Source organism: Chelonoidis abingdonii, chromosome 8 (assembly GCF_003597395.2).
Source record: "Chelonoidis abingdonii isolate Lonesome George chromosome 8, CheloAbing_2.0, whole genome shotgun sequence".
Taxonomy (NCBI): Eukaryota; Metazoa; Chordata; order Testudines; family Testudinidae; genus Chelonoidis; species Chelonoidis abingdonii.
In genome coordinates this window covers 35,450,918-35,475,344 of record NC_133776.1, presented here as the reverse complement: position 1 = coordinate 35,475,344, position 24,427 = coordinate 35,450,918, and the positions used below count along the sequence as shown (strand labels likewise).

Here is a 24,427-nt window from a genome sequence, read left to right as displayed (position 1 = left end):
TTTTTCTTTCAAGGAAGATGTGGGAATGCATCACAAGATTCTTGTCAGGAGGGGTGACAGACATTCTTTACAGAAGTCCATACAACAAAAAATGTTGAGTGTTTGATAACTGCAGTTTTCTATTTACATACAATTTCTCTTCAGTTTTTAAATATGCAGTATAGATGTTTGTTATATAATTCTTATACTTTGTAAGGTAACTCTTTCTTTTTTTCATAGCCAGAATTGTCACAACAATTGTACTTTAGGCATCAGCATTTCTATTATAGCTTATTGTTTCCTGGGATTTATAACTTTGTTGTAAAAACTTGCTCCAGGCACATTGAAAGCACTGGCCTGATAATACTACTGTACCTCCAAAGAATCCATTCCCAATTCTGTTATGCCAATGGAAAATCACATTATATTGATGGGTTTTAGATCAACTTACAATAATAATAATAAAAAGTAGGTCATTTAAAAATAGATAGAAAGATTCCCCTCTATTCATTATTGCTTGCATAGTGTAGCATGTAAATAGTGGCTAGAATTTTCAAATGGGCCAATGAGTTGGACACTCAGTTTATATTGACTTTCATTGGTAATTGAACCAGACTTCCTCAGCCACTATCTTCTCTGTTACCTGCAATGTCATGACACAAAGGGAAGGGTTGAGGGCAGAGTGAGTGTCAATTCTAAATTTCCTTCCTTTGCAGGTTCTTTTCATTCCTAACGTTGATTTGGGTGTGCAATTTTTGTTAATGGTCCAGTATTCTCAATATCTGGATCTAGGGGCAAAAAAATCTTTTTAAAAGGCCAAATCAATAAAAATGCTGTTCTGCAAAAGAAGGCATTGTTAGGTTGGCTTTGTGTTCTGTTCTGTGATATTTTTTTTAATTGCATTTTAATTACATAGTGCTTTGAATGCTTTGACAGGTTGAATGACTTCTGAACAGTATGTATCCAAAACAAACTAAGTAGTGACAAATGAAATTCCCTCTAACAATGTTGTACTTCATACATAAATGCTTGACATTTTGAAATGCTATAAAAATACATCTTAAAAGTAGAACATATTTCACATTTCCAAACCAGACTTGTAGAAGTCGAATAGCCTACCAGACCGATTGGCATTTCACTAGAAAACAGTGTTTGGAAAGGTGAAAATCTTGTTTGACTCTTTTTTTACCAGTTACAAATTTGGTGTTCTGTCTTGAGAGCTTTCTGTGCTAGGACTGTAGGTTTAAAATGAAACTCACACTGCGTATGTCTACACAGCAATCAAAAGCATGATTGCCATTTGAGTAGGCATGCCCATGCTAGCTGTAATCTAGCTTTTCTAGTGTATTTAAAAATAGCAGTGAAGCAGCATAGTATTGTCTTCATCTGAAACCTTACAAGTATTCCTAGCCCATGCTGAAACTTGTGCCGCTTCCATGGTAGTTAGATTAAAGTTAACCTGAGTTTGCCACCGTTTGCTGCAATTTCAGTTTTGATTACAGTGCAGATTTACCTTTTATTGAGGTCTTGCAGTTATTATGGGTAATGGCATATCACTCATCCTTTAACAGAAATGAACTATGGAAAAACGAGTGGGAAATTTGATACAGACCTATGAAGGCAAATATGAAAGGCTTAAAATTTTTGAAGATTAATTTAACTCGTAGGACACGTATTATACTTTAGATAAGAATGTGATGCTTCATTTATAAAAAAAAGAAAAAAAAGAAAAATCATGCTTGAGGTAGGACATCACACTCAGACCAACATAACCATAACTTACTTCAGTTAATACATATGTGTTTTTGTTTTTCATGTCCATTAACATGTTTTTGTTCCTTTACAATTTACAGCACACAACTCTGCAAATGCAGGTTTTGCAAACTTTGATGCATTTGGACAGTCTAGTGGTTCGAGTAATTTTGGAGGTTTTCCCACAGCAAGTCAGTCTCCTTTTCAGCCCCAAAATACAGGTAGACTACTAGCATTTCTGATTAATTTTTAATACAAAATAGTCCAGACATACAAGTGAGAAAGTACTTCAGTTTGCTTCCTGCATCTGCCTTCGTTAACATCATCATAATCTGAAGCTCTGGGGAAACCTGAAATGAATGCCTTTTTCTGTTTGTTTGGTTATTTGGTGTGGGTTTTTTGTTTTGTGTTACTGTTTTCTGGCACTTCTGGGAAGTCTCCTGATTTGACATTTGTTGCTTATAATGAGCCCTACACATAAAATATTTGTAAGCTTACTGCATGTAACTATATTGGTACTTCTGAATATCAGATCACATTTATCTAAAGGAGATTACATCTGTGATTTTCCATCTTCCAAGAGACGATTCAGTGAAGATGGATAAATGCAGACCAGAGTAGTACAATTATTGAATGTATTTACCACACAGATGCATGTTAGGCACTCAGTTATCAGAAGATTTCATGTGTGAGGTCTATTGCTAAACTCTTATTTTGCTTTTCTTGTTAACTTGATCATACTTTAAAACTTTTGCTTGGGCTGGCAGTTGCTGTTTGTCTAATCTTTGGCTGACTTCTTTTCCTTTTTTCCTTTTGGATGTGGTGTCATTTAAACTTTCTTTTTTTAAATTGTTTTCTTCCTTCTTTTGTTAACTTTAATCCCCCTCACACAATTTCTGGCTATCCAGCGTTCAGAACGCTTTCATCTAGCTGCAGTTTTGGTGAATTTACTTCAGCTTTCCCTCTCCAGGCTGTACACAGTAAGTTTCATTGAGTAGAAAATGTAGTTTATTTTATTTTATATGCCATTGTGTTTTGTTTTAGTTCCACCCTTACATATATTTTCACCAGTCTTTGCTTATGTCAGTGCTTGCATTTAAAATTATCAAATTGCTAATGGTTTATTAATAGTTAATATGGGCTGAGTACTCAACCACGTGTACAAGCATGCACACATGTGCTTGCACACACACACACCCCTTTTTCTATTCAACTAAAATGTAAATCTGACTTGCACATATTAACAGAATCCTCTGTCTACAGTGATGATCTGGAAACTCAAATACCTTTTTAGAGATTTAAACATAAAATATGTTGCATACATTAAAAAGCTGGAGCTTTCAAACTGTTTTCTGTATTTCAGATCAGCAGAGTGTCTATATAAATCCTAATAGATTGATTCATTTACTTTAGTATACTTAATGTGTATCCTAGGAAGAAATTTTTTTTTTTCCCTTGAAAGGAGGGCTCTCAAATCCCTTCTGTTCTTTTCCTTTATCTCCCCTCTCAAAGGCTGTGGTGTCTGTCTGGGTGCAGCCATGACATCTGGGAGTAAAGGACTGAGTTAGTCTCTCTGAACCTTGGCCTGCTATCCCATTGTGCTACCTCTGGACTTTCAGGCTAATCTTTTTTGCTTGCACTGGTTACTGATGTCTGAAATAGTCAAGCATATTGTACCATTGAGGAAAATAAAGCAACTCCTACTTAGGTCGCTGAATTCTTGTAGCAGGAAAAGCTGTATTTTGGATTTATAAAATTAAAGCTAATTTAACTCAAATTTTTTCTAGCTAAATATATGTGGTGTTTGAGTTCACTTAATGATGTTGCACTGAAACAGTTTTGCGAGAGCTAATTATGATGCGTGCAAGCTATTGAACTTTCAGAGTTTTCTTCAGATGTAGAAGTTTACAGATATAAATGTGCTCATTCTGATGATTCAAGATTAATTTTAAGTGTTAGAGGGGTTTTAGCTAGCCGGTGGGATAAAAAACAAAAGAGATGTCACTGCCTGGTGTAACTGCAAAGAGGTGGGATGATATTGCCACCAAGAACATTTGGAGAGACTTTCCTATACCTTTTAAAGTATCGATGTTTAACTTATTTTGTTACAGGTGGAAGTGCTGGATCAATGAATGCTAATTTTGCTCACTTTGATAACTTCCCCAAATCCTCCAGTGCTGATTTTGGAGCCTTCAATGCTTCTCAGAGCAACACAACGGCAACTGCTGCCAGTAAAGTTGCAGTGAATAAACCGAATATCCAGTCAGCAGACAAATATGCAGCTCTTGCTAATTTAGATAATATCTTCAGCACAGGGCAAGGTATTAAGTTTTTTTTCTTTGACCTGTTATCCTTCATTTTTATTCTTTGAGGATGGCTGTGCCTGTCAAAATGGTAACCAACCATGTTAAGCATGCTTTAAATTGTCTCTTCGAAAAATTCTAATTAACTTCACACTTGCACATTTTAAACTCCTACGTTGCTGTGCTGCTTCTTGTAACAAAGCAAATGCTTTAATCTATGCAGTCATTTGCAAAATAGCACTTATCAAAAAATCATGCTTTTTGTATGAGCCGATCACTCAAAAGTTTTTTCATTTTGGCAACAAAATGGTTTGTTAGTGATAGTATTCTAGTAGTACATAATTCAGGTTTCTGTATATTGCTGGAGTGGGTGACTTTATTCATTCAATCACACCAGTTGCAGTCTAAGATAATTTTTAACTTTACAATCAAAAGCCACCACGATAGCTTCTTTAGATATTCATCTAACGTAAAGCTTGGTTAGTCTTGCTTTCTTAAAGGAGATTAAAACTGCTAATGTTTAACGGGTTAGGTTTGTATGCACACTAAGTTAACCATATATTGAATAAGGATGGTAACTTAAACTCCAATGAAATTCATGTTGGATTCAGTCCAGCATGCTACAATGTTAAATACGTTATGTATATCAGCTCCTAAGCAAAACTGATACAGTATATGGCTTTGTTAATATTTTTTCCCTTAAAGTTGTATGGTCTTGAGGAGGGCAGTGGGTGACTGACTCTTAGGATGAGCCATTATTGTAATTGTGGAATAGACACTGGCTACTCCATAACTAAGTCTGCAGTGAAGTTTTGTTTAAAGCTGAAGCTTGCATCTATTCTAACAAACATTGCTGTTGTATGTGTGTTCAGCACAAATATACAACAGGACTATGAGGTGCACAATCAAGAGTCGTCAGTGTTGTTTGTATCTCCATTGATCTGGCAATGTTTATGGAGGGATAAGATACCCAGATGTTCAAAAATACCATAATTTTAATCACAAGTTGTCCAATTTTTTTTGATTGCTCCTGCATGCTTTGGTGCATATTTCCTAGACAGACTACGTTAGCTCAGTGAAACTTACGGGTATCATGAGGTGACATACGACTCTTGTTCTTACATTTTACCTACAAAAAATCCTTAAATTACTCTCCTTTGTCAACTTTTTTTTGTTTATATTCTTCCATATTCCAAAAAGTAGGTGGTGTTACTCAGTGCACCTCTACACTGTTGCACACTTCCAGTTTTTGTTGAATGTTTAGACTTTTTGATTACAAAATGCCATATACTGGTGCTTGTAAAATAATCTCTGGAGTTTTTCTCTCGGTGGAGATCTGCTGAGAACAGGTATCCTTGGAAACAAGACAATTCTATACTGTTACCTATCCTTTTGTTCTCCTGAATTTGATACACTGGATCTGTATTATTTATTTAGCATCTTTTCAGGATTTGGAGTGTAGTTACCCTCTTAAAGCATAAATGAAAATTAGCCACCATTTGGAGGATATGACGTGGCTTTTCTGACAGTGCATGACTCATGAATTCAGTCTTTAGTGGGAAGTACCATACATGAGGTTTGGGAATACTCCCCAGCACATGGTTAGGAGTCACAAGAACCTGGAAGTGTGAGTTTCTGCAGGATTATACTTTGAGGTAATAGTTAAGAGTCCATCATTTTGTAACTTAATTGTTAGATTTCTTATGCCTCATTGCTTTCTAAATGTACAAAAATTTCAGTCTCCATCTAAATTTCAAAGCTGTACTCTAAGGATGAGTCACGCACAACAAGGTTTAAAACAAATGCATCTTTCTAACTGGAGCATAAGAGAGAGCAGTGTACTTCGCTTAATAATGCGATCTGTGGAAACTAGGAAGCTGGTTTTGGAGCTATAGACTCATTGAAGCATGGTACTGTGTGCTTATGAAGATAGAGATTGGGAGCCATAGTTTTAGCCCTGTATTAGGGCAGCATTAAGTCTTATTGTTTAATTTTAATCTGAAATGATGGGAGAACAGTTAATTAACATTTTCTGTTAGTATGGAGAAGCTTATAGGGAAAACATGGTTTTAGAAGTGTCATTTTAAATTTCAATATGGTATCTTCTTTTCTAGGTGGTAGTGAGCAAGGAAGTGGCTTCGGCACTGTAGTTACAGCACCATCAGGTCCTGCTGTGTCAGCCCCAAGTCAGCCAAGTGCATCTTCAGACAAGTATGCAGCTCTAGCAGAATTAGACAGTGTGTTCAGCTCCACAGCAACCTCTAGTAATGCATATACTTCCACCAGTAATGTTAGCAGGTACTTTTTCTTGTTAGAAGTTAAAGTAATAAGCTCTAAAGCAACTGTATTTATAGGCAGAAAAATAGCCCTATGATAGTGTTGATAAAGCTTTTAAAAAAACCTGCTTGTATTCAACTATTCTTTGTTTGTTTGTTTGTTTAGGTCACGATTTAAAAATTTGTAGGGAAATAATTCTGGAAAGGAGTTAGTTGGGTGTTGACTTCAGTGTCCTTATGAAAACTGCATCTTTTCTTAACGGTAGTTGTGGTTGTACTGCCCGCTAGAGGTTGTAAAATGAAACTGAAGCAAGTGTTTATCAGTGAAACACTTTTACACCTTCCTAGACAACACACACGAAATTCTGTTGGAGGATAACAATCCTCCATATGGATTACATGCATATTTAAGCGTATAGCCTCGTGATTGGTTTTGAAAAGTGACACATTTGCAATGTATGTCCTTTTTTTTTTTTTTTTTAAAGTAATTAAAAACAAGCACCTGTAGTAACTTTTGCTTGGAAATGCAAATTTTCCTAAAGCTTTTGCTTGGCAGGCTATGCCTATTTCTTTGTTTTTCTCCGCATTGTCCATACTTTTACACTTTGCCACTGGCGGACAGGATTTGCCATTGCTCAGCACTAATGTATTTAGCCTTTGACCTTGGTATCAAGAATTCAGTTCCTGGCTAATGGATTATATAGCATTTTCAGAACTGTGCATAAATATCCCTTTTCTACTTTGCTTTTATCTGCCAAAATTAATCATGGATGCTATTTGTTGAAGGAGCAACACTGACTTCACTGAATGTGAATTATTTACAGCAATGCTTTTGGAACAGTACCAGTGGCTGCTACTGCACAGACACAGCCTGCGTCTTCGAGTGTGCCTGCTTCATTTGGAGGTATATTAAAATATTCCTAATGTTTATGCAGACTGTAAGCAAACATATTAGTAAATTTTAATTCAGTGTCCCATTGTATAGTAGTACTAATGACTTCACTGTCATTAGAAATGATGACCTACACTGTTTCCAGTGCAGGCAATATGATGTAAGTAGTCTAAGATATCAGTGGTGTTTTGTGTTTTTTTTTTTTTAATATATATCTCATGTAGTATCCAACACAGAAAATGTATGGAAAAACCTCTTATGTAAAGTTATTTGACTGTATTTGACTTTGTGAAGGATGTGTAGAACAAATGTAAATCAGCACTGCATAAAGATTTTTTTTAATTAATTGTTCTTAATCTTTCAGCAACACCTTCCACAAATCCATTTGTGGCTGCCCCTGTCGCTCCAGTGGCACCTTCAACAAACCCGTTCCAGACCAATAGTAGAGGAGCAACAGGTTAGAAAAATAAAATTGCACTGTACAGTTCTATATGGTGTGCAAGAGCATACATTTTTAGTTTCAAAACTTCATTATACATTTCTATCCCGGTATAATGCTGTCCTTGGGAGCTAAAAAATCTTACTGTGTTATAGGTGAAACCACATTATATCGAACTTGCTTTGATCCACTGGAGTGCGCAGCCCTGCCTCCCCGGAGCGCTGCTTTACCATGTTATATCTGAATTTGTGTTATATCGGGTTGCGTTTATATTGGGGTAGAGGTGTATTTGTAGTTTCATAACTTTATTTTTTAGCAAGTGACTGAAAATAGGTCATGCACAAGTTAATGTAAAATTCTGCACTCTGTTTTTAAGTAAAAGAGCACTATTTAAATAAGACATATAGCCAAATTGTGACCGTTGTTTAAGTTGAGATGGCATTTCATTTTTACCTTTTCAAAACATTCCCCAAGTCTTCAGGCAGCCTGCCTAGTGAGGAGCCTGGAAGTTCTGGGAGTCTCAGCTGTGGGGCAGATAACTGGGGGGCTGTCCCAGTGCTGCAGACTCTGGAAGCCATTGAAACCAGAGCTTCCAAGAGCTGTGAACTTGGCTCCTGGCTCCCCGTCAGACAGGCTGCTAAGGAGCCAGGAACCAGGACTGCAAAGGAGCCTGGTAGGTGACTGGCAGGAAACCAGGCTACATAGGTTTTTTTTAAAATGGCTGGCTTCCATCTCTATTGTCATGGTCTCATGGATCATTTCAGTTTCAGTGACTTGCCATTTTCGGGTGTAAGAATGTTCCATTCGAAATTTTTCCAATCGGCTCTAGTAATTATATTCTGTCTCTAAATTCTCCCTCCTATTTTAATTGGCTACAGCATTGACCTGTTGTATTGTTTTTAATCTGCTGTGTACTAGTTGTTGCTGTTACTTGCTAGGTGTGATTGTGTTAGTGTTGGCTGTAACAATTTATAGAATTTGAAAAGCACTTTCGGGTACTCAGCAATGAAAGATGGTATCTGTAGGGCCCCTTAGCTCCAGCTTAGCTGCAGAATATAAATTCTGTTGCACTTGGAAATTCTGCAGCAGTTTCATTTAGAATAAAAATATTAAAAATTAATAATGCCATCAGTACAGTAGGCCCTATGATGTTAGTTTTTATACTAAACTATCCACTGTGGAAGGCAGAGTGGGATTGAGATACGAACACTTGTTGGGTATTTAAATATTTGAAAGAATTTACTATGACATTTGCACTATCGCTGTCAGAATTTATAGCCCATTTAAATAAATGGAGCAATTCTAGCTTTTGTCATTCTTTGCACCCTCAAAGACAAACCCCACATCCATTCACATTTTCAGGTTTTTCCTTCCCTGCCATTAGGTTGAGAAATCTTTTTAAGTGATAGCTTGAATTAGTGGAGCACAGTTCTGAAACTGGAAGTGAATTCTGCAGGATCCATGGGGCCATGACTCCATATGTAAAATAGTTTAATTTATAAATTGAAAAATCAGCTTAGTGTTGTTTCTTACAATACAATGCTCCTGGTTTAGACTCTGCTGCTAGTATAATATTTTATTCTGTGCTTAATTCTTTATCTGCAATGCTGAATTTTAGGATTGGCCCCATGTGGCAACGGTGGCTATTCTGCCATTTAATAGACTCTCTGCTGTTTGATTAAAACCTTCGGTATGCAACCAAAATTTGCTCTTTTAGTTAATGCCATCCCAGTATTACCATCTGTACCATTTTGGACTATCTTTAAAAACTTCTGTCCATTCTTTTGTATCCTTAAAAAATTATAGTTTTAAAGAGGCTGTTGGCATTACCTTCAGAAGGTCTCAGCCAGATAGTGACCTAGGATATGCCTGCACTGCCTGCAGCTTGAACTATGTGGATGTGAGTTGCGCATCCCCTGTATGGATGCTGCAGATGTGAACTAGAAGGCTCTTAGTTTACATTTAATATAATCTTGTTTGAAGAGGATTATATTATGTGAAGTAGTAACTTTTCAGTTCACATCCACATATTGAGTTACAGTTCAGCGCTTTGTGCACTATTTGCTCCCCCCTTAGGCTGAACTGCAGGGCCGTGTAGACAAGCCCCACGTGTGAAGGTTGGGTTTTTTAGATTATCCCTTTAAAACAAATTCTATTCAACCACTTCTGTGTTCCCTTACTTCCGAAAACATGCTGGCCTTTGAAAAAGTGTTTGGGCATCAACAAGTTTTACTGTACTTCAGTTAAATATTTGATAGGGTATTGTAATTAATATTTCTTGTCTCATAAGTTCCTTTCTGCAACCTTGATAAGTGTAATAAGATTGCTTATAATTTGGCCTTATGCTATATTTGCATCTTGCGTGCAGTATAAATGGGTTTGGTATAAACTTTATAGTGTGTTTTAGAAAAAAGCCTTTGACTTTAGCATGTTATTTCAGGTAACACCTATAATTTACCAATTGGTCTGCAGTACACTTGATAAATCCAAAGTTTAGTTGTTAGAAAATTTGTACAGGTTTTAGAAAAAGCTCTTTTAATCACTGCACTTTTTGTCATGTAAAATAGTTGTATAAAAATGACTGTTCAGAAATATATAAATCATTTGACGTTGGTCTTTTTGTGGCTTTCCATAAGGCCTCTCGGGAGCAATGCACTCTCACATATTTCCTCAGGCTCATTTTGGTAGGTGGCCACATTTGATATCTGAGGTCCGTGTGGCTAATTGTTTACTTGCTTGTGAAAGCTTATTGCCAGCTTCCTGGTTCTCTGCATGTAAATTTTGAGTAGGCTGTTTTCCATCTTTTAAAATGGAGTGAGCATGGATGTGTGGCACTGGGAAAAAAAATTTGTCTTTTGTCTTAGTATAATTTTTTATTTGCATCAAACAATTAAGTAATTATTGCTTACCTCCATGGTCACGTTAGTGGACGCTTACAACTTATTTGAGTAAATTCTTTGATGCTTGCTTGTAGTAAGTTTGACACCTTTTGGATATCCCAAACCATTGCACAATTTGTCAGTGTGTTTGGGTATGCTGTTTTGTCAAGTTGTTCATTATTAAATAGCCTCTTCTGTTGATGGTACATGTGAAAGTAATGTGAATGCATTCTTTGTATGTACTGTGTTGATTATCTGTTTACTTTATATCCCATACTTGTCTTATTCTGTTTTAATAGTTTATTTAAATATATACACTCTCTCTCACCATTCCTTTCCTGACAATAGTTTACCTTTCAGTTAATCAGATGTGTTGATTTGGAATTACATTTATGCAAATTTTATACCAAAGAAAGTCAAATTAAAATTTTTAACACTTTAAAAGAATGGTTACACTTTTATTGCTGAATTAGAGCAAAAATGCTATAGAAATGCCTAACATTTATGTTCATACCAAAAAGCTTTGTGTGCTGTTTAATATTAATCACAGTAAACACTGAAGGATTTAATAATGGTTCTGTTGCTAGTCATACTGTGCTGCTCTTAATCAACATTTCTCTGAAGACATGCCTGGGGTGCATAAATACTGCAGGTTTGTTCTACCTGGAATGTTCAGTAACAGTGAGGCAGATGAGTGGTTTGTTTTTTTTTAAGCATTACCTCAATCTTAAACTAAGAAATTTTGTATACGAGTCTGTGCATGGTAGGAAGTTATTTTAAAAGAACACTGAAGATTGATTTTACAGCTTTCTCATTGTTTATAGTTTCACCTTGGAAATTATAAACTGAAATTTTTTCAGACCTAACTTTTTCTTCCGTTAAACATACATACTGTTTTTTTTGGTGTTGCCTGTAAGTACTGGCCTCCACATTAACTCTACCAGAAATAACTTTTGGAAGCACTTGAGCAGAAGTAAAACATGGAAAAGAATTCCATGGACTTTACAGATACTAATATAATCAGAAAGTTGGACCTAGCCAACTTGACAGTGTTCTTCTTGCAATTTAGTTTTAATTTTTTTTATCTTGCATGTATTTTACTTAACTTCTAGTGAGCAAATTAATTTAGTGTTAGTGGAAGCTGAGACTAACCCACCCACTGGCACTTGGGTGGGTATTAGGAAGCTAGTAAGATTCTTCTTAGAGTGGCATTGTAGTAAATTTTGTATAAGAAAATACTTGTAAATTAGAAGTAATTGAATGTTACTTCCCTTGCCAGCGGCGACATTTGGCACAGCATCCATGAGCATGCCTGCAGGATTTGGAACTCCTGCATCCTACAGTCTTCCTACTAGCTTCAGTGGCAATTTCCAGCAACCTGCCTTTCCAACCCAGGGAGCTTTCCCACAACAGACTGCTTTTGCTCAGCAACCAAATGGTAAGTTCATACATACCAAAAATCTTGATTAACGAAGTGGGACTATATAAATGAAATTTCTTGTATGTAAGGGGCAGGCATGACAGGAATATATCTTAATTTTTGTGTCAGTTGTGGTACGTTGCTACTAGCAAAAAAAACTCACTATGAAATACTCCTAACTACCTTTTAGCAATCCAATATGATACTTAAGGAAAATGTACATTAGAAATTATCTTGGATCTTTTGGGATGATCTTGCAACTGTATATAATGGCATGATTGAAGAACTTGGTTTCTGCATGGTCTTGTATGACATGGTATAATCTTTATCAAATGTCTCCAATTTTATTGCTGTAACTATGATCATTATCTTTGAAACAAAATGATAGTGAGACTTTTTAGTTGCATTTTTTACTGACACTTTTTTGTGCAGGGAAGGAGACTGTGTTTCTCACTCATGTATGTGTCTGGAACCTATTATAACAATGTCCTCAAACCTTTAAAAAGGGGAGCAGGCTAGAGAGAATCAAAGAAAATAGCCTACATTATTTTTTTTATGAATTTTTACATGCAGGAAAAGGTCCAAAAAGAAAACTCTGCACTGGAATATAGTCAGGAAGGAATGACTTTAGAACCTTTAGAAATAACCACCCAACTCTTGCTTCCTTTTTTCAGTAACACAAAAGTAGCCACTTTGGTATTTTTCCTATTCTTGAACATTTTATATTAACACTGATTAATGCACTTGTAACTGTAACTAATATTATAAAGCTGTATCTCTGGTATTATTGGTTCAATAATATTTATTAGCTTTAGGGAGGCAGAGTATTTGGATTCTGAACACTTAAAAAGATGCTGTAATTTACTGTGCTTGTACAAATATGTAGTAGAAGATCACAATGATTTGGCCTGATTTCTTCCTGGAAAACCATTAATGGGCCTGGCTTATAGCTAGGCTTGGAAGGATTAGGGTTTTATTGGTAAATGTTGATAAACATTGATTTCACTGTGTGTACACAAACTGAACAGAGATTTCAATCAACAATAGAAATTTACAGATAGGCAAAATAAGAAAATTGCTGCTTGAGAATTTGAGTTAAAATCCAGTGATTTCAAGACTTTTTTTTTTTGAATTAGGTTTGTTACAAGTGGACTAACATGAGTTATGAAACCAGCTATGATTTCTTTTAAGCATATTTTGTTGTGTTTTGTGTGTTAAGGGTTTACAAATCTTTAATTTTTTGAATCTCAATAGCTCTAAGTAATTTTTACAGCTGAAAAATTTAATTTGAACTTGTATTGTTAGTGTGTATGGTATTTTACTTACCTTAGATGATGATGATGATGATTGTTTCACTTCTATATTCACTCTGATTACATTAAATTGATTAGAAACTTACTAGAGTGTCATGGACTAGAACAACATTGGAGCGTTTTGGCTTAGAAACAGTCACGGGAATTCTTCTAAAAACATGTTTCCATAGGAATTCAAAACAAATTTAAAAAATATATGAATTTTCTTTCATGTTTTGCATAAATGTATGTTTAGAGAGGCTAAATTATGGACCAGATTTGACCCAGTCCTCCTGCCTTGATGGATAAATTACCAATGCACTAAAAGGTTTAACCTGCGTCATTATGGTTGGAATAGGCTTGTAGGGAATAGTCTTCTGCCTTTAAAGGCTTGGACACCAATATGAAGCTACTTCTAACATCTTTTATCTTGACAAGGTGCAGGTTTTGCTGCATTTGGACAGACAAAGCCTGTAGTAACCCCCTTTGGACAAGTTGCTGCTGTTGGAGTATCTAGTAATCCTTTTATGGTAAGTGAGAATTATTACGCAATAATGGTAAATTTTTACAGCTCCAAAAAGAGAGACGCATGCAGCTTGATTTTGTTTTAACTTAGGGAGGGCAGCATGTATTCTCTTAGATGCAATTCAATATTCAGATGACATGACATTGTTCAAAACCAGACAGAGGTATTTATGTACAATGATCTTATTGGGATGTACAGTAACATCTCACTTAATGTTGTAGTTATGTTCCTGAAAAATGCTACTTTAAGCGAAATGGCAGTGATCGTGAAGCTTGGTTGAGGTGGTGGATTCAGAGGGTGGAAGAGGGTGGGCTATTTTTCAGGGAGTGCCTTACTGCTAAATGATGAACTAGCACTCAACTGAGCCGTCAAGGGTTAACACGTTGTTAATATAGCCTCCTACTCTGCGAAGGCAGCAGGAATGGAGGGAGGAGTCACAGCATGGCAAAGGGAGCATCGCACAACTTTAAATGAGCATGTTCTCTAATTGATCAGCAACATAACTAGAAGACAACATTAACCAGGAGGACGTTAAGTGAGGAGTTACTGTATTTTAGAATAAATCACCAAAAAGCACAACAATACATAAAGTATTAAGTAGGGCTGTTGATTAATTGCAGTTAACTCATGTGAGTAACTCAGAAAAAATTTACAATTAAAAAAAATTAATCGCAATGAATTGCACTGTTAAACAATACAATACCAATTGAAATTTAATAAATATTTTTGGATGTTTTTCTATATTTTCAAATATATTTATTTCAGTTACAACACAGAATACAAAGTGTACAGTGCTCACTTCATATTTATTTTGAATAATACTTGCACTGTAAAAATGATAAAAGAAACGGTATTTTTCAATTCACCTCATCTCTTTATCATGAAAGTGTAACTTACAAATGTAGATTTTTTTGATTTTTTTTTTTGGTTACATAACTGCACTCCAAAACAAAAGAATGTAAAACTTTAGAGCCTACAAGTCTACTGAGTCCTACTTCTTCAGCCAATTGGTAAGACAAACAAGTTTGTTGACATTTTACAGGAGATAAAGCTGATTTGCGTCTTATTTACAGTGTTACCTGAAAGTGAGAGAGGCATTCACATGGCACTTTTTTAGCCAGCATTGCAAGGTATTTACGTGCCAGATATGCTAAACATTCATATGCCCCTTCATGCTTTGGCCACCATTCCAGAGGACATGCTGCTGAATCTTGTTAATTAAATTTGTGACTGAACTCCTTGGGGGAGAATTGTATGTCTCCTGTTCTGTTTTACCCACATTTTGCCATATATTTCATGTTATAGTAGTCTCGGATGATGACCAGCACATGTTCGTTTTAAGAACGCTTTCACAGCAGATTTGACTAAACGCAAAGAAGAAACCAATGTGAGATTTCTAAAAATAGCTACAGCACTCAACCTGACCTGAGGTTTAAGAATCTGAAGTCCCTTCCAAAATCTGAGATTGACGAGGTGTGGAGAATGTTTTCAGAAGTCCTTAAAAGATCAACAGTCCAATGTGGAAACTACAGAACCCAAACCAGCAAAGAAGAAAATCAACCTTCTGGTGGCATCTGACTCAGATGATGAAAATGAACATGTGTTGGTCTGCTCTGCTTTGGATAGTTAACAAGCAGAACTCCTCATCAGCATAGAAGCATGTATTCTGGAATGGTGGTTGAAGCATGAAGGGACGTATGACTCTTCAGTGCGTCTGGCACATGAATATCTTGTGATGCCAGCTACAACAGTGCCATGTGAATGCCTGTTCTCATTTTCAGGTAACATTGTAAACAAGGCGTGGGCAGCATTGCCTCCTGCAAATTGTAACCAAACTTGTTTGTCTGAGCAATTGGCTGAAGTAGGACTGAGTGGACGTGTAGGTTCTAAAGTTTTATATTGTTTTGTTTTTTGAGTGCAGTTATCTTTTGTACATAACTCTACATTTGTAAGTTCAACTTTCATTATAAAGAGATTGCACTACAGTGCTTGTATTAGGTGAATTGAAAAATACTATTTTTTACAGTGCAAATATTTGTAATAAAGTGAGCACTGTTCAATTACTACAGAGAATACAAACTGTAATCAATATATTTGAAAATGTAGAGAACATGCACAAATATTTAAATAATGGTATTCTATTATTGTTTAACAGTGTGATTAATCACAATTAATTTTTTTTAATCTCTTGACATCCCTAGTATTAAGCTGTAACACAAAAAGGAAATCTTCCTTACCAAGGTGGTAACAGGCTTTTGTTTATTTTTTATCCAATCCAGATACAGTACTTGTTTTAGGGTTTGCCGTGTGCAAAAACAGTTCGTACATCTGATTTTATTTATTGCCTTTCTCTGTTTTTCAGGCTGGTGCACCAACAGGACAGTTTCCAACAGGAAGCTCAGCAACCAATCCTTTCTTATAGCCTTATAGACACTTTACCCAAAAGAACTCTTATTTGGTCACATAACATCTCTGCGCCTCTTGCACTGTTGTCTTGTTTCACTGATCTTAGCTTTAAACACAAGAGAAGTCTTTAATAAAAAACAAACAAACCAACCTGCGTTGTGTATTAAAACCACCAGATAATATGTGCAAAACGGAGGGCTGTGGTAACATCCTTAACCTGTGACTTGGCAGGAGAAAAGCAGCAGTATCATGTATATTAAAATTGGCTAATAAGTAATTGCAGATACCACATTCGTTATGCTGCAGTACTGTACATATTTTTTTTCTTAGAAAATAGCTATTTGTGCATATCAGTATTTGTAACTTTAACACTTAGTTATGTGAAAAATGTTACTGGGGAACTAGATCAGCCACTTTTGAGGTGCTGTTGTATCTCTTGGAATTAATTACCTACCATCATTTTAACCATTGCTATTGGAAGTCATGAAGTCAAATTGGAGGTTTTGTTCATTCTCCAAAATGTTTTCCATTCCGGAAGAGCTCTTCTATTTATACATGCCTACGTTCTCTATAATGTAGAGGGATACCTGTCTGCCTAATAAAGCTGATCATGTTTTGCTACAGTTTGCAGGTGAAAAAAAAAATAAATATTAGGGGGGAAAAAAAAGACTACGTGTATTCTTGCTGCTGTGCAGTAACAAATAATGGGTTGAAATGTAAGCAGTGTATGTACTTGCATATTAGTCTATTCGTGAACACTGAAATAAAACAAGGTAAACAAAGTGAGTCTGCAGGTTTTACAGGTAAATTTGAGGACACAGCTTTCACATGATTCTTAAAGTCAACTTAATTCTGATCTGTGACACTGATGTTAGTTCATTTATTTCAGGGGAGGACAAACAATGGCCAGCGTGCCGAATCCGGCTCGTCAGGGTTTTTAGTCTGGCCTGCGGGATTGCCAACCCTGTGGCACAGTGGCGCTAAGGCAGGCTCCCTCCCTGCCCTGCACTGCTCCCGGAAGCAGCCGGCACCACGTCCCTGTGGCCCCAGGAGGAGGGAGGGCAGAGGACTCCATGTGCTGCCCTCGCCTGCAGGCACCGCCCCCCACCAGCAGCTCCCATTGGCGGGGAAGCACAGCTAAGGGAAGCTTCAGAGGTGGTACCCACAGGCAAGGGCAGCGTGTGGCAGAGCCTCCTGCCCCACCCCACCTCCAGCAGCCGCTGCTGGACGTGCTGGCCACGTCCAGCCAGGGCAGGCAGGGAACCTGCCTTAGCCCTGCTGCACGCCGCTGCCACTCTGGAGCTGCTTGAGGTAAGCGGTGTCAGGCTGGAGCCTGCACCCTCAACCCCTCCTGCACCCTGCCCTGAGCCCCCTCCTGCACCCAGGACTCCCTCCTGCACCCCAACCCCCCTGCCCCAGCCGTACATTTATGGCCCTGCATACAATTTCCCCATCCAGATGTGGCTCTTAGGCCAAAAAGTTTGCTCACCCGATTTATCTCCTTCCAATACCATTCAGATCAAACTCATGTAAAGCCGTTATGTACAGGTGTTCACTAGGTGTTAGACTGCCACCCTCTTTGTATTTTTAATTATGCATCACTAACAAATACTAAAATTTCTTCAAATGTGGAAGGCTCCATTGTACTGAATCGTGAAAGTGGATAGTGGAAACATGGAGTAACTTTTTAAAAATAAATGTTTAGAACCATTATTTTGGCACGTAGGCACAGATTCACAAACGATGTAGGAACTCCTAGGCAGCCCTGGGTAGGTACCCAGTTCCCTTTACAATGCATGGGAAGAGTCAGGTACTTAAGACAGGGATTCTCAGAAGCCCTCAAGCTGAGTGGGGAGCTGCCTAAGTTAAATGCAGAGGAAAGAGGCAGGGCTTTGGGTCCAGATCCACAAAGGGACTTAAGTGGCTAACTTACATTGATCTGCATCTTAGGTGCCTGTCTCCACTTGGGATTCTCAGCCCTGAACCCTCTCCTGGAGATAGGCCTACCAAATCAGGTGGAGGAGAGATTTTGAAAACAGGGCTTCCGCATCCCAAGTGAGTTCTGAACTGACTGGTCAACCACGCACCTTATTTGGAACCAGAGGTATGCAATCAGGCAGCAGCAAAGAAATGCCATGCCCCTTCTCCCCCCCCTCCTTGCAATGCAAGAATAGTATTGTGTTAAACTATTTAAAAAAATAAAGGTCAAGTTTTTTAGAAAAAAAGATTTGAAACAAGGTAAGGAAACTGTTCCTTTGCTTGTTTCATTTAAATTAAAATAGTTCAAAGCAGCATTTTTCTTCTGCATAATACAGCTTTGAATCATTACTAAGTCACTGTTCACTTATGCTTTTTCTTTCAAAAGTTTATAACTTCTTGTTCTGAGTTGCAAACATTTCAGTGTTACAAACAACCTCCATTCCTGAGGTGTTCGTAACTAAGGTTCTGCTGTTCTTGCTATTGGCCCTAATTTGGCAAGACACAAATGCACATGCTTTTTAAGCCCACACTGCCTCCCTTTCCCCGGAAGGAAAAGAGAGGAGAACCACACAGGACAAATGCTAGTAGTGTTGCTTAGTGGACTTCTGGAAGCACTCAAGTGATGGAAGTATAAAATTATGAATACAGTAAGTCCCATTGACTGCAGTGAGACTAAAACACATGCTTAGACTGTGCTGAATTTTAAGTCCTGTACTGGGCTGTATGCAGAACTCCAGTGAGAACTAAGATAAGTATAGGGGGCAGGATTATGCCCTTGCATGTTTGTTTCTCAGAGCTGCAATTGAAGAGGTGAGTGAGGGGTTAGACATATTTGAAAATCAGGCTTATATCTGTATGCATTATGAAAATCTCATGTTAAAATCCCAGAGCATGCATAACTAGTCACACATTGCAGTATTGACCTAATTCAGTGAAGTGCGTCTAAAAAGCATATCAAGGTATTCAAGCTACAGGAATGTAGCATTGCTAGTTGTAACCTGTTTGTTCTTGTGATCCTTGTTCCTTAATGCTCAGGAGCACTTTGAGAGGCTCCGTCTTTCCTTTCTGCATTTGGTGGAGATAATCATGTAAATGTTTCTTGTTAGGAAAATACCAGCTCTGAATGCAAAATAACTGCTGTAAACTGGAAAAAAAGTAGTAAAACTGTACACCTCTTTCTTCTAGGCCTTTGGGGAGTGACGGGAGGGAGAGCATGGAGTTCCATGGATTCTTCTCTCCCTGGGGAGGAGCAAAGAGCATTCTCTTCCATTTTTCACAGTAGAAGGAGGCATCAGAGCTTCCGGGTTCTTTCCATCCCTCCCCCCACACCCCCTCCTGCTTTCTGTGAGAATGGTGTTTACTGTAAGCCTCTTGTCTCCTGTCAAACATCTCTCTGCTCCGGAGGGGTGGGGAACAGAGAGCTTTGCCTGCCTCCTGAAATAGCCCTGCTTGTCTGCACTTCCACAGAAGATGGAAAAGCTAGCCAATCAGTGAGGGTTTTCCCAGGCAGGGCTGGAAAATTGTCAAGGCTACTCCCTTCCCCCACCCAATGCATGCACAGTATGTGGCCTTGCATGGTGGAGCTGCCATAGCCAGGTTTGAACAGGGGTGGAAGTGGCTTTGAACCTGGCAACCTTCAGCTGCCCTTTCAGTATCTCTGGGACCAGCATGGTAGTTCACAAGTCCTCTCTAAACTCCTCAAAAAAGACTCTCAAAGGGAGCAGGGCTTGGCCTGGTGTCTCACAAGACAACACGAGAGGTAGGTAAATACCAAGTCTTTCCAGATCCTTTGCCCCAGTGGAATCCCTTCATCCAGGAGCCATTGCCTGGGTAAATAGGGTCTTTCTTGCCCTATCTCATCCTCATCCCTTTAGTCATCACATTCCCTGGACGCATAGCTCTTTGGTCTAGACCCCTAATGAAAAGATACTTTTGTGTAGCCAGAGGAACCCAAAATAACTTTTGTTTTTCAGCTTCTCAAATTGTGAGCATCTGCTGTGCACACATTCAAAAATTCTGGAGCAAGCACACGCAAGTAAATGTTAAAAGTAAGTGACTGTCTTTATCGTCTTGTCAGAACTGAGATTCTTAGAGCTCGCTTGGCCAGCAAAAGTGAGATTTTTGTATGTCTCCCCCTTACCCCCCCTTCAGGATGGCTTTGTGAATTGCTCTGAGATGTAACTGAGAGTACCCTTGATATTCTGCAAACATTGTAAAGGTTGAAAATGAGAAACAAGATGTTTTTTACTCCATATTAAGAAAATTCTCTGTGGAGAGTCCTCTGTTATAGAAACACCTCATGAATGTAGGCACTCATATGGATAGCCCTTGTTCATTTAAATCTTTTTTCCATTGTTTGTCAGTGTGTGATTTGTAGTTGGCATCTTGAAAACATTAGTTTAACCAGGTATGTAGGTTCGAGAGGTGCCATTTTTTGCCCTCATGAACATCCTTAATAAAATACAAACAACTGTGTGCTTCTTTTGTAAAGATTATCTTGTTGATAAAACCTAAAACTAAGCTGACTGGTTGTTAAGGTTCCTGAAGATTTCTGTACTACTTGTTCTACCTTGTTGCATAGTTTCTTCATTTTGCTGGAAGGATGAAGCATTGCTATTCTCCCTCATCTCAATTGGTTTGTTTGTAAACCACTCTGGGATAAAAACTGCTTCACAAATGTGAGATCACTTTTTGCTGAATTTTTGAAAAAATATTTCTCTTATGAAACACTCCAGGATTTATCTTCTAATGCTAGCGATAAATCTCAATTCTCTTTATAGCTTGCTTCATGCCTTTATTTTCTGCATTTGGTAGCACTCTGTGGATAGCCCGTTTTAATGTTGGCCAGTTAATAGTTTCCTTTTTGGGACGCAAGGAGGGGGAAGGGTGGTGTCTTTTACACGGCAAAAGGAGAGAGAAACTTTTTTATTTCACTCCTCCTCTCCCCCCCCCCCCCAAAAAAAAAAGAGAGTGAACGCGCACAAACTGGTGAGAGGACAACAGAGGGCATGTAGCCTTATCCGAAATGAGCCTGTTTTCAAGTCAACATCCATTTCAGCTAGCCTACTAAATTAGAGTTAAAAAGCTAAACACAAGTTAATCATACGTGCTCATCAGCACTTAATGGAAAATAGATATAATTAATTCACATGGTTTTGCTAATAAAATCAGTGTGATTTTTGGCACTGCATTTCTTCTTTTGGCACTGCCAGTTTTTCGTAGTTGGGAGAGTAGGATGATATTCCCATTCGTAAGTAATCGTCAAGATGGGCATCTGCAAGCTGAGATCTGTATTTTGATTTTATGATTTTCATTGCTGAAAACAGAACTTCGCATAGATAAGTGAAACCAAAATAAGATTTTATTTTGTATGCTACATTTTTTTAAGGCAGGAAACTTTTTTCGGTCAACCAGATTCCAAAAGTTTTCATCTGTTGCGCAGGATTTTAGAACAATATCATTTTGAAGGTCCAAAATCTCCAGTTCCACGTCTTTTGTTCTTACTTGAACGAGACTTGCAATTGATGTAGACATTTCTGTTATCTTTATTTGGCAAGTAAAAGGATTCACAAGAAAGGCAACTAAAGGCTCAATGATGGTGAACTGTTGAAATCTCTTTCAAATTGTTCCAGAAGTGGTTGAATGTGGATAACAAATGGTGATGGGTTAAAATCACTGTGTCATACCATTTTCTTCATACTTGGGAAATGTATGAGAGACTTCATCTTCATATGTGACATCCACAAGATCAGTTTTGGTTTGAATGATTTTACAGAACCTAACATTTGAGCCACATGTATTTTTCCCTGGAGCTCAAGATGTAAAAGGTTCAGTTTGTCAGTGATGTCGGCAAGAAAAGCCAAGTCCATTAACCAACTGGAGTCTTCTAGTTGCTCCAAGTTCTGATTTGTAGACTTCAGAAATCCTTTGATCTCTTCAATTAGGCTTAAACGTGCAAGAACTTTGCTCAACCATTATACTTCTGTGTGCAAGATCAGATCAGATTATCAATATCTTCCAACAGGGCCTTAAGTCAGTGTTGCAAAGGGTTTGCTCGAATAGAGTTAATTATTTTAATAATGACATTCATGGTGTGTTGAAAAGAGAGAACTTTTGACACAGAAAGCTTCTTGGTGGATAATGCAATAAGAGAGAGAGTTCAGAAAGGATTCATTCTTCTTGCGGAGTGCAATGAATCCATTGGCGCTGCCCATGATTGCTGGTGCTCCATCAGGAGTGATCGCAGACAGCTTGTGTAGTGGCAAACTAATTGTTGTGTATGATTTGAATAAATTATAGATGTCCTCACCCTCTGTTCACTCTTTCATAGGCAATACTTGTAGTAACTCTCTGACGGTGAAGTCACTAAATACCATTCTCACCATAACTGCCAACTGCACTATATCTGTCGACTCATCGAACTGCAGTGAAAACCAGTCACACATTTCCAAGTCATCCTTTAGCTGAGTTTGCATGTTGCTTGAAATTGCATGTATCCTCCTCGTAACTGTTTTGTCTGATAACTGCAAGTCTTGTATTGCCGACAAAATCTCACCTTTGTTAGGAAATCCTTGAAACAGGCAATCAGCACCAGTCAGAAATGCTTCCTTCAACAATTCACCATCTTGAAAGTAGTTTTTTCTTTGCGAGCAGATGAACAATCTTAAAGGAAGCAATAGTAGCACTTTTAGATTTTACCACTTGTCTAGTGAAAACAGATTTCTGGGCAGATAGGTTTGATTTGAGTTGATTAATTTTCTTCTTTCTCAACTCAGTTTAGCCATCCACTTAAATGTCAAAAGAGCCGTGATTAGTTTGGAAATGGCATTCGACATTGTTTTTTCAGCACTGCAACAGTACCACTGCACAATAAGCAGATTAACGGGGGGGGGGAGATAGCTCAGTGCTTTGAGCATTGGCCTGCTAAACCCAGCGTTGAGAGTTCAAACCTTGAGGGGGCCACTTAAGGATCTGGGGCAAAAATCAGTACTTGGTCCTGCTACTGAAGGCAGGGGGCTGGACTTGATGACATTTCAAGGTCCCTTCCAGTTCTAGGAGATAGGTATAGCTCTTATTTTTATTATTTATTTTCAAGAAAACAATAGGATTCTTCCCACTCTGCATTGAAATAATATGTATGTTGTCTTTTATTTGAACCACTCATTTTGGGGCAAAATGTTTAAAAAAAAAAAAAAATTTGCAAAGCACAAGAAAACAGCAGTATTAGTGCAGTGGAATAATACTCCACAGGCTGACTCCAGGCACCAGTGGGAGCAACACATGCGAGGGGTGGCAGAGTCGCAAGTGGGGTGTTTTTTTTTTTTTTTTTTTTCGCTTGGCAGTTTCAGGCAGCAAGCAGTCCAAGCTGCCTTTTTTGGCAGTTCTGGGCAGCCTGGAGTTCTCTGTCCGCAGCAGCATGGGGCGCAGCTTCTCCTCCTTGCTGGGCACTACTTTTCACACCATGTCCACTGAGGCAGGCGCACATAAATGCACCTGGCGGACGCCACTGGCACCTGCGAGCATTGCAATTGGGGACCACTGTTCCAGACTATCAAGTAAGAATAGATATTTTTATATTTTAATACAATTTTTTAAAATACCAATTTACAACAGTTTGAACAATTTTATAAATAGCAATTTTAAGTTGATACAAACTGATTCATTTCTTTCAGAAATAAAACTTGTGATCATAGTCCAACCCCTGCTCAAGAAAAGGACATACCCAAGCTAAATATCGCAGCCAAGAGCTTTGGTCAAGCCTGCCTAAAAATTCTAAGGAAGGAGATTCCACCACCCTCCCTAGTGTCCCATTCAGTGCTTCCACCAACCCTCCCATGTGGAAAAAGCTTTTCCGAATCATTCAACCTCAAACCTCCCCCACTGTAAACGTGAAGCCCACTTTACTCCTTGTTCTGTCATCTGCTACCACTGAGAACAGTCTAGATCCATCCTCTTTGGAACCCCCTTTCAGGTAGTTGAAAGCAGCTATCAAATCCCCCCTCATTCTTCTCTTCTGCACAGGACCGCCCAGAGGATTCAGAGGGCCTTGGGTCTTTGGCGGCGGCCCCCTCCCCGGCTTCGGCTGTAATTCGGGTGGGGGTGTCCTTCCGCTCCGGGACCTGCTGCTGAAGTGCCCCGAAGACCTGTGGTGGGGGGCCCCCTGCCGCTGAATTACCGCCGAAGCGGACCCACCGCCGAAGTGCCGGGTCTTTGGCGGTAATTCAGCGATAGGGGGACTCCCTGCCGCTGAAGACCCGGAGCAGAAGAAGCTCCGGGGGCCCAG

The 24,427-nt window shown here is 38.3% G+C and overlaps 1 protein-coding gene across 10 annotated transcripts in view; it reads left to right on the top strand.

Annotated features, from left to right (window-relative positions):
- The window catches only part of AGFG1 (ArfGAP with FG repeats 1), an 81,891-nt gene extending 65,577 nt beyond the window's left edge, over window positions 1–16,314 (top strand). The window contains exons 6-15 of one of the 10 annotated variants that reach the window (XM_075068517.1): window positions 1,833–1,952; window positions 2,640–2,711; window positions 3,843–4,052; window positions 6,149–6,332; window positions 7,135–7,214; window positions 7,567–7,659; window positions 10,278–10,325; window positions 11,800–11,958; window positions 13,671–13,762; window positions 16,121–16,314. In XM_075068517.1, coding sequence (XP_074924618.1) covers window positions 1,833–1,952; window positions 2,640–2,711; window positions 3,843–4,052; window positions 6,149–6,332; window positions 7,135–7,214; window positions 7,567–7,659; window positions 10,278–10,325; window positions 11,800–11,958; window positions 13,671–13,762; window positions 16,121–16,180 — 1,118 coding nt within the window. In that variant the 3' untranslated portion in view covers window positions 16,181–16,314. The remainder of the gene's footprint in view (window positions 1–1,832; window positions 1,953–2,639; window positions 2,712–3,842; window positions 4,053–6,148; window positions 6,333–7,134; window positions 7,215–7,566; window positions 7,660–10,277; window positions 10,326–11,799; window positions 11,959–13,670; window positions 13,763–16,120) is intronic. The other 9 variants (XM_075068508.1, XM_075068509.1, XM_075068511.1 and 6 more) reach the window with 9 other exon arrangements.
- The last annotated feature ends 8,113 nt before the right edge of the window (window positions 16,315–24,427 follow it).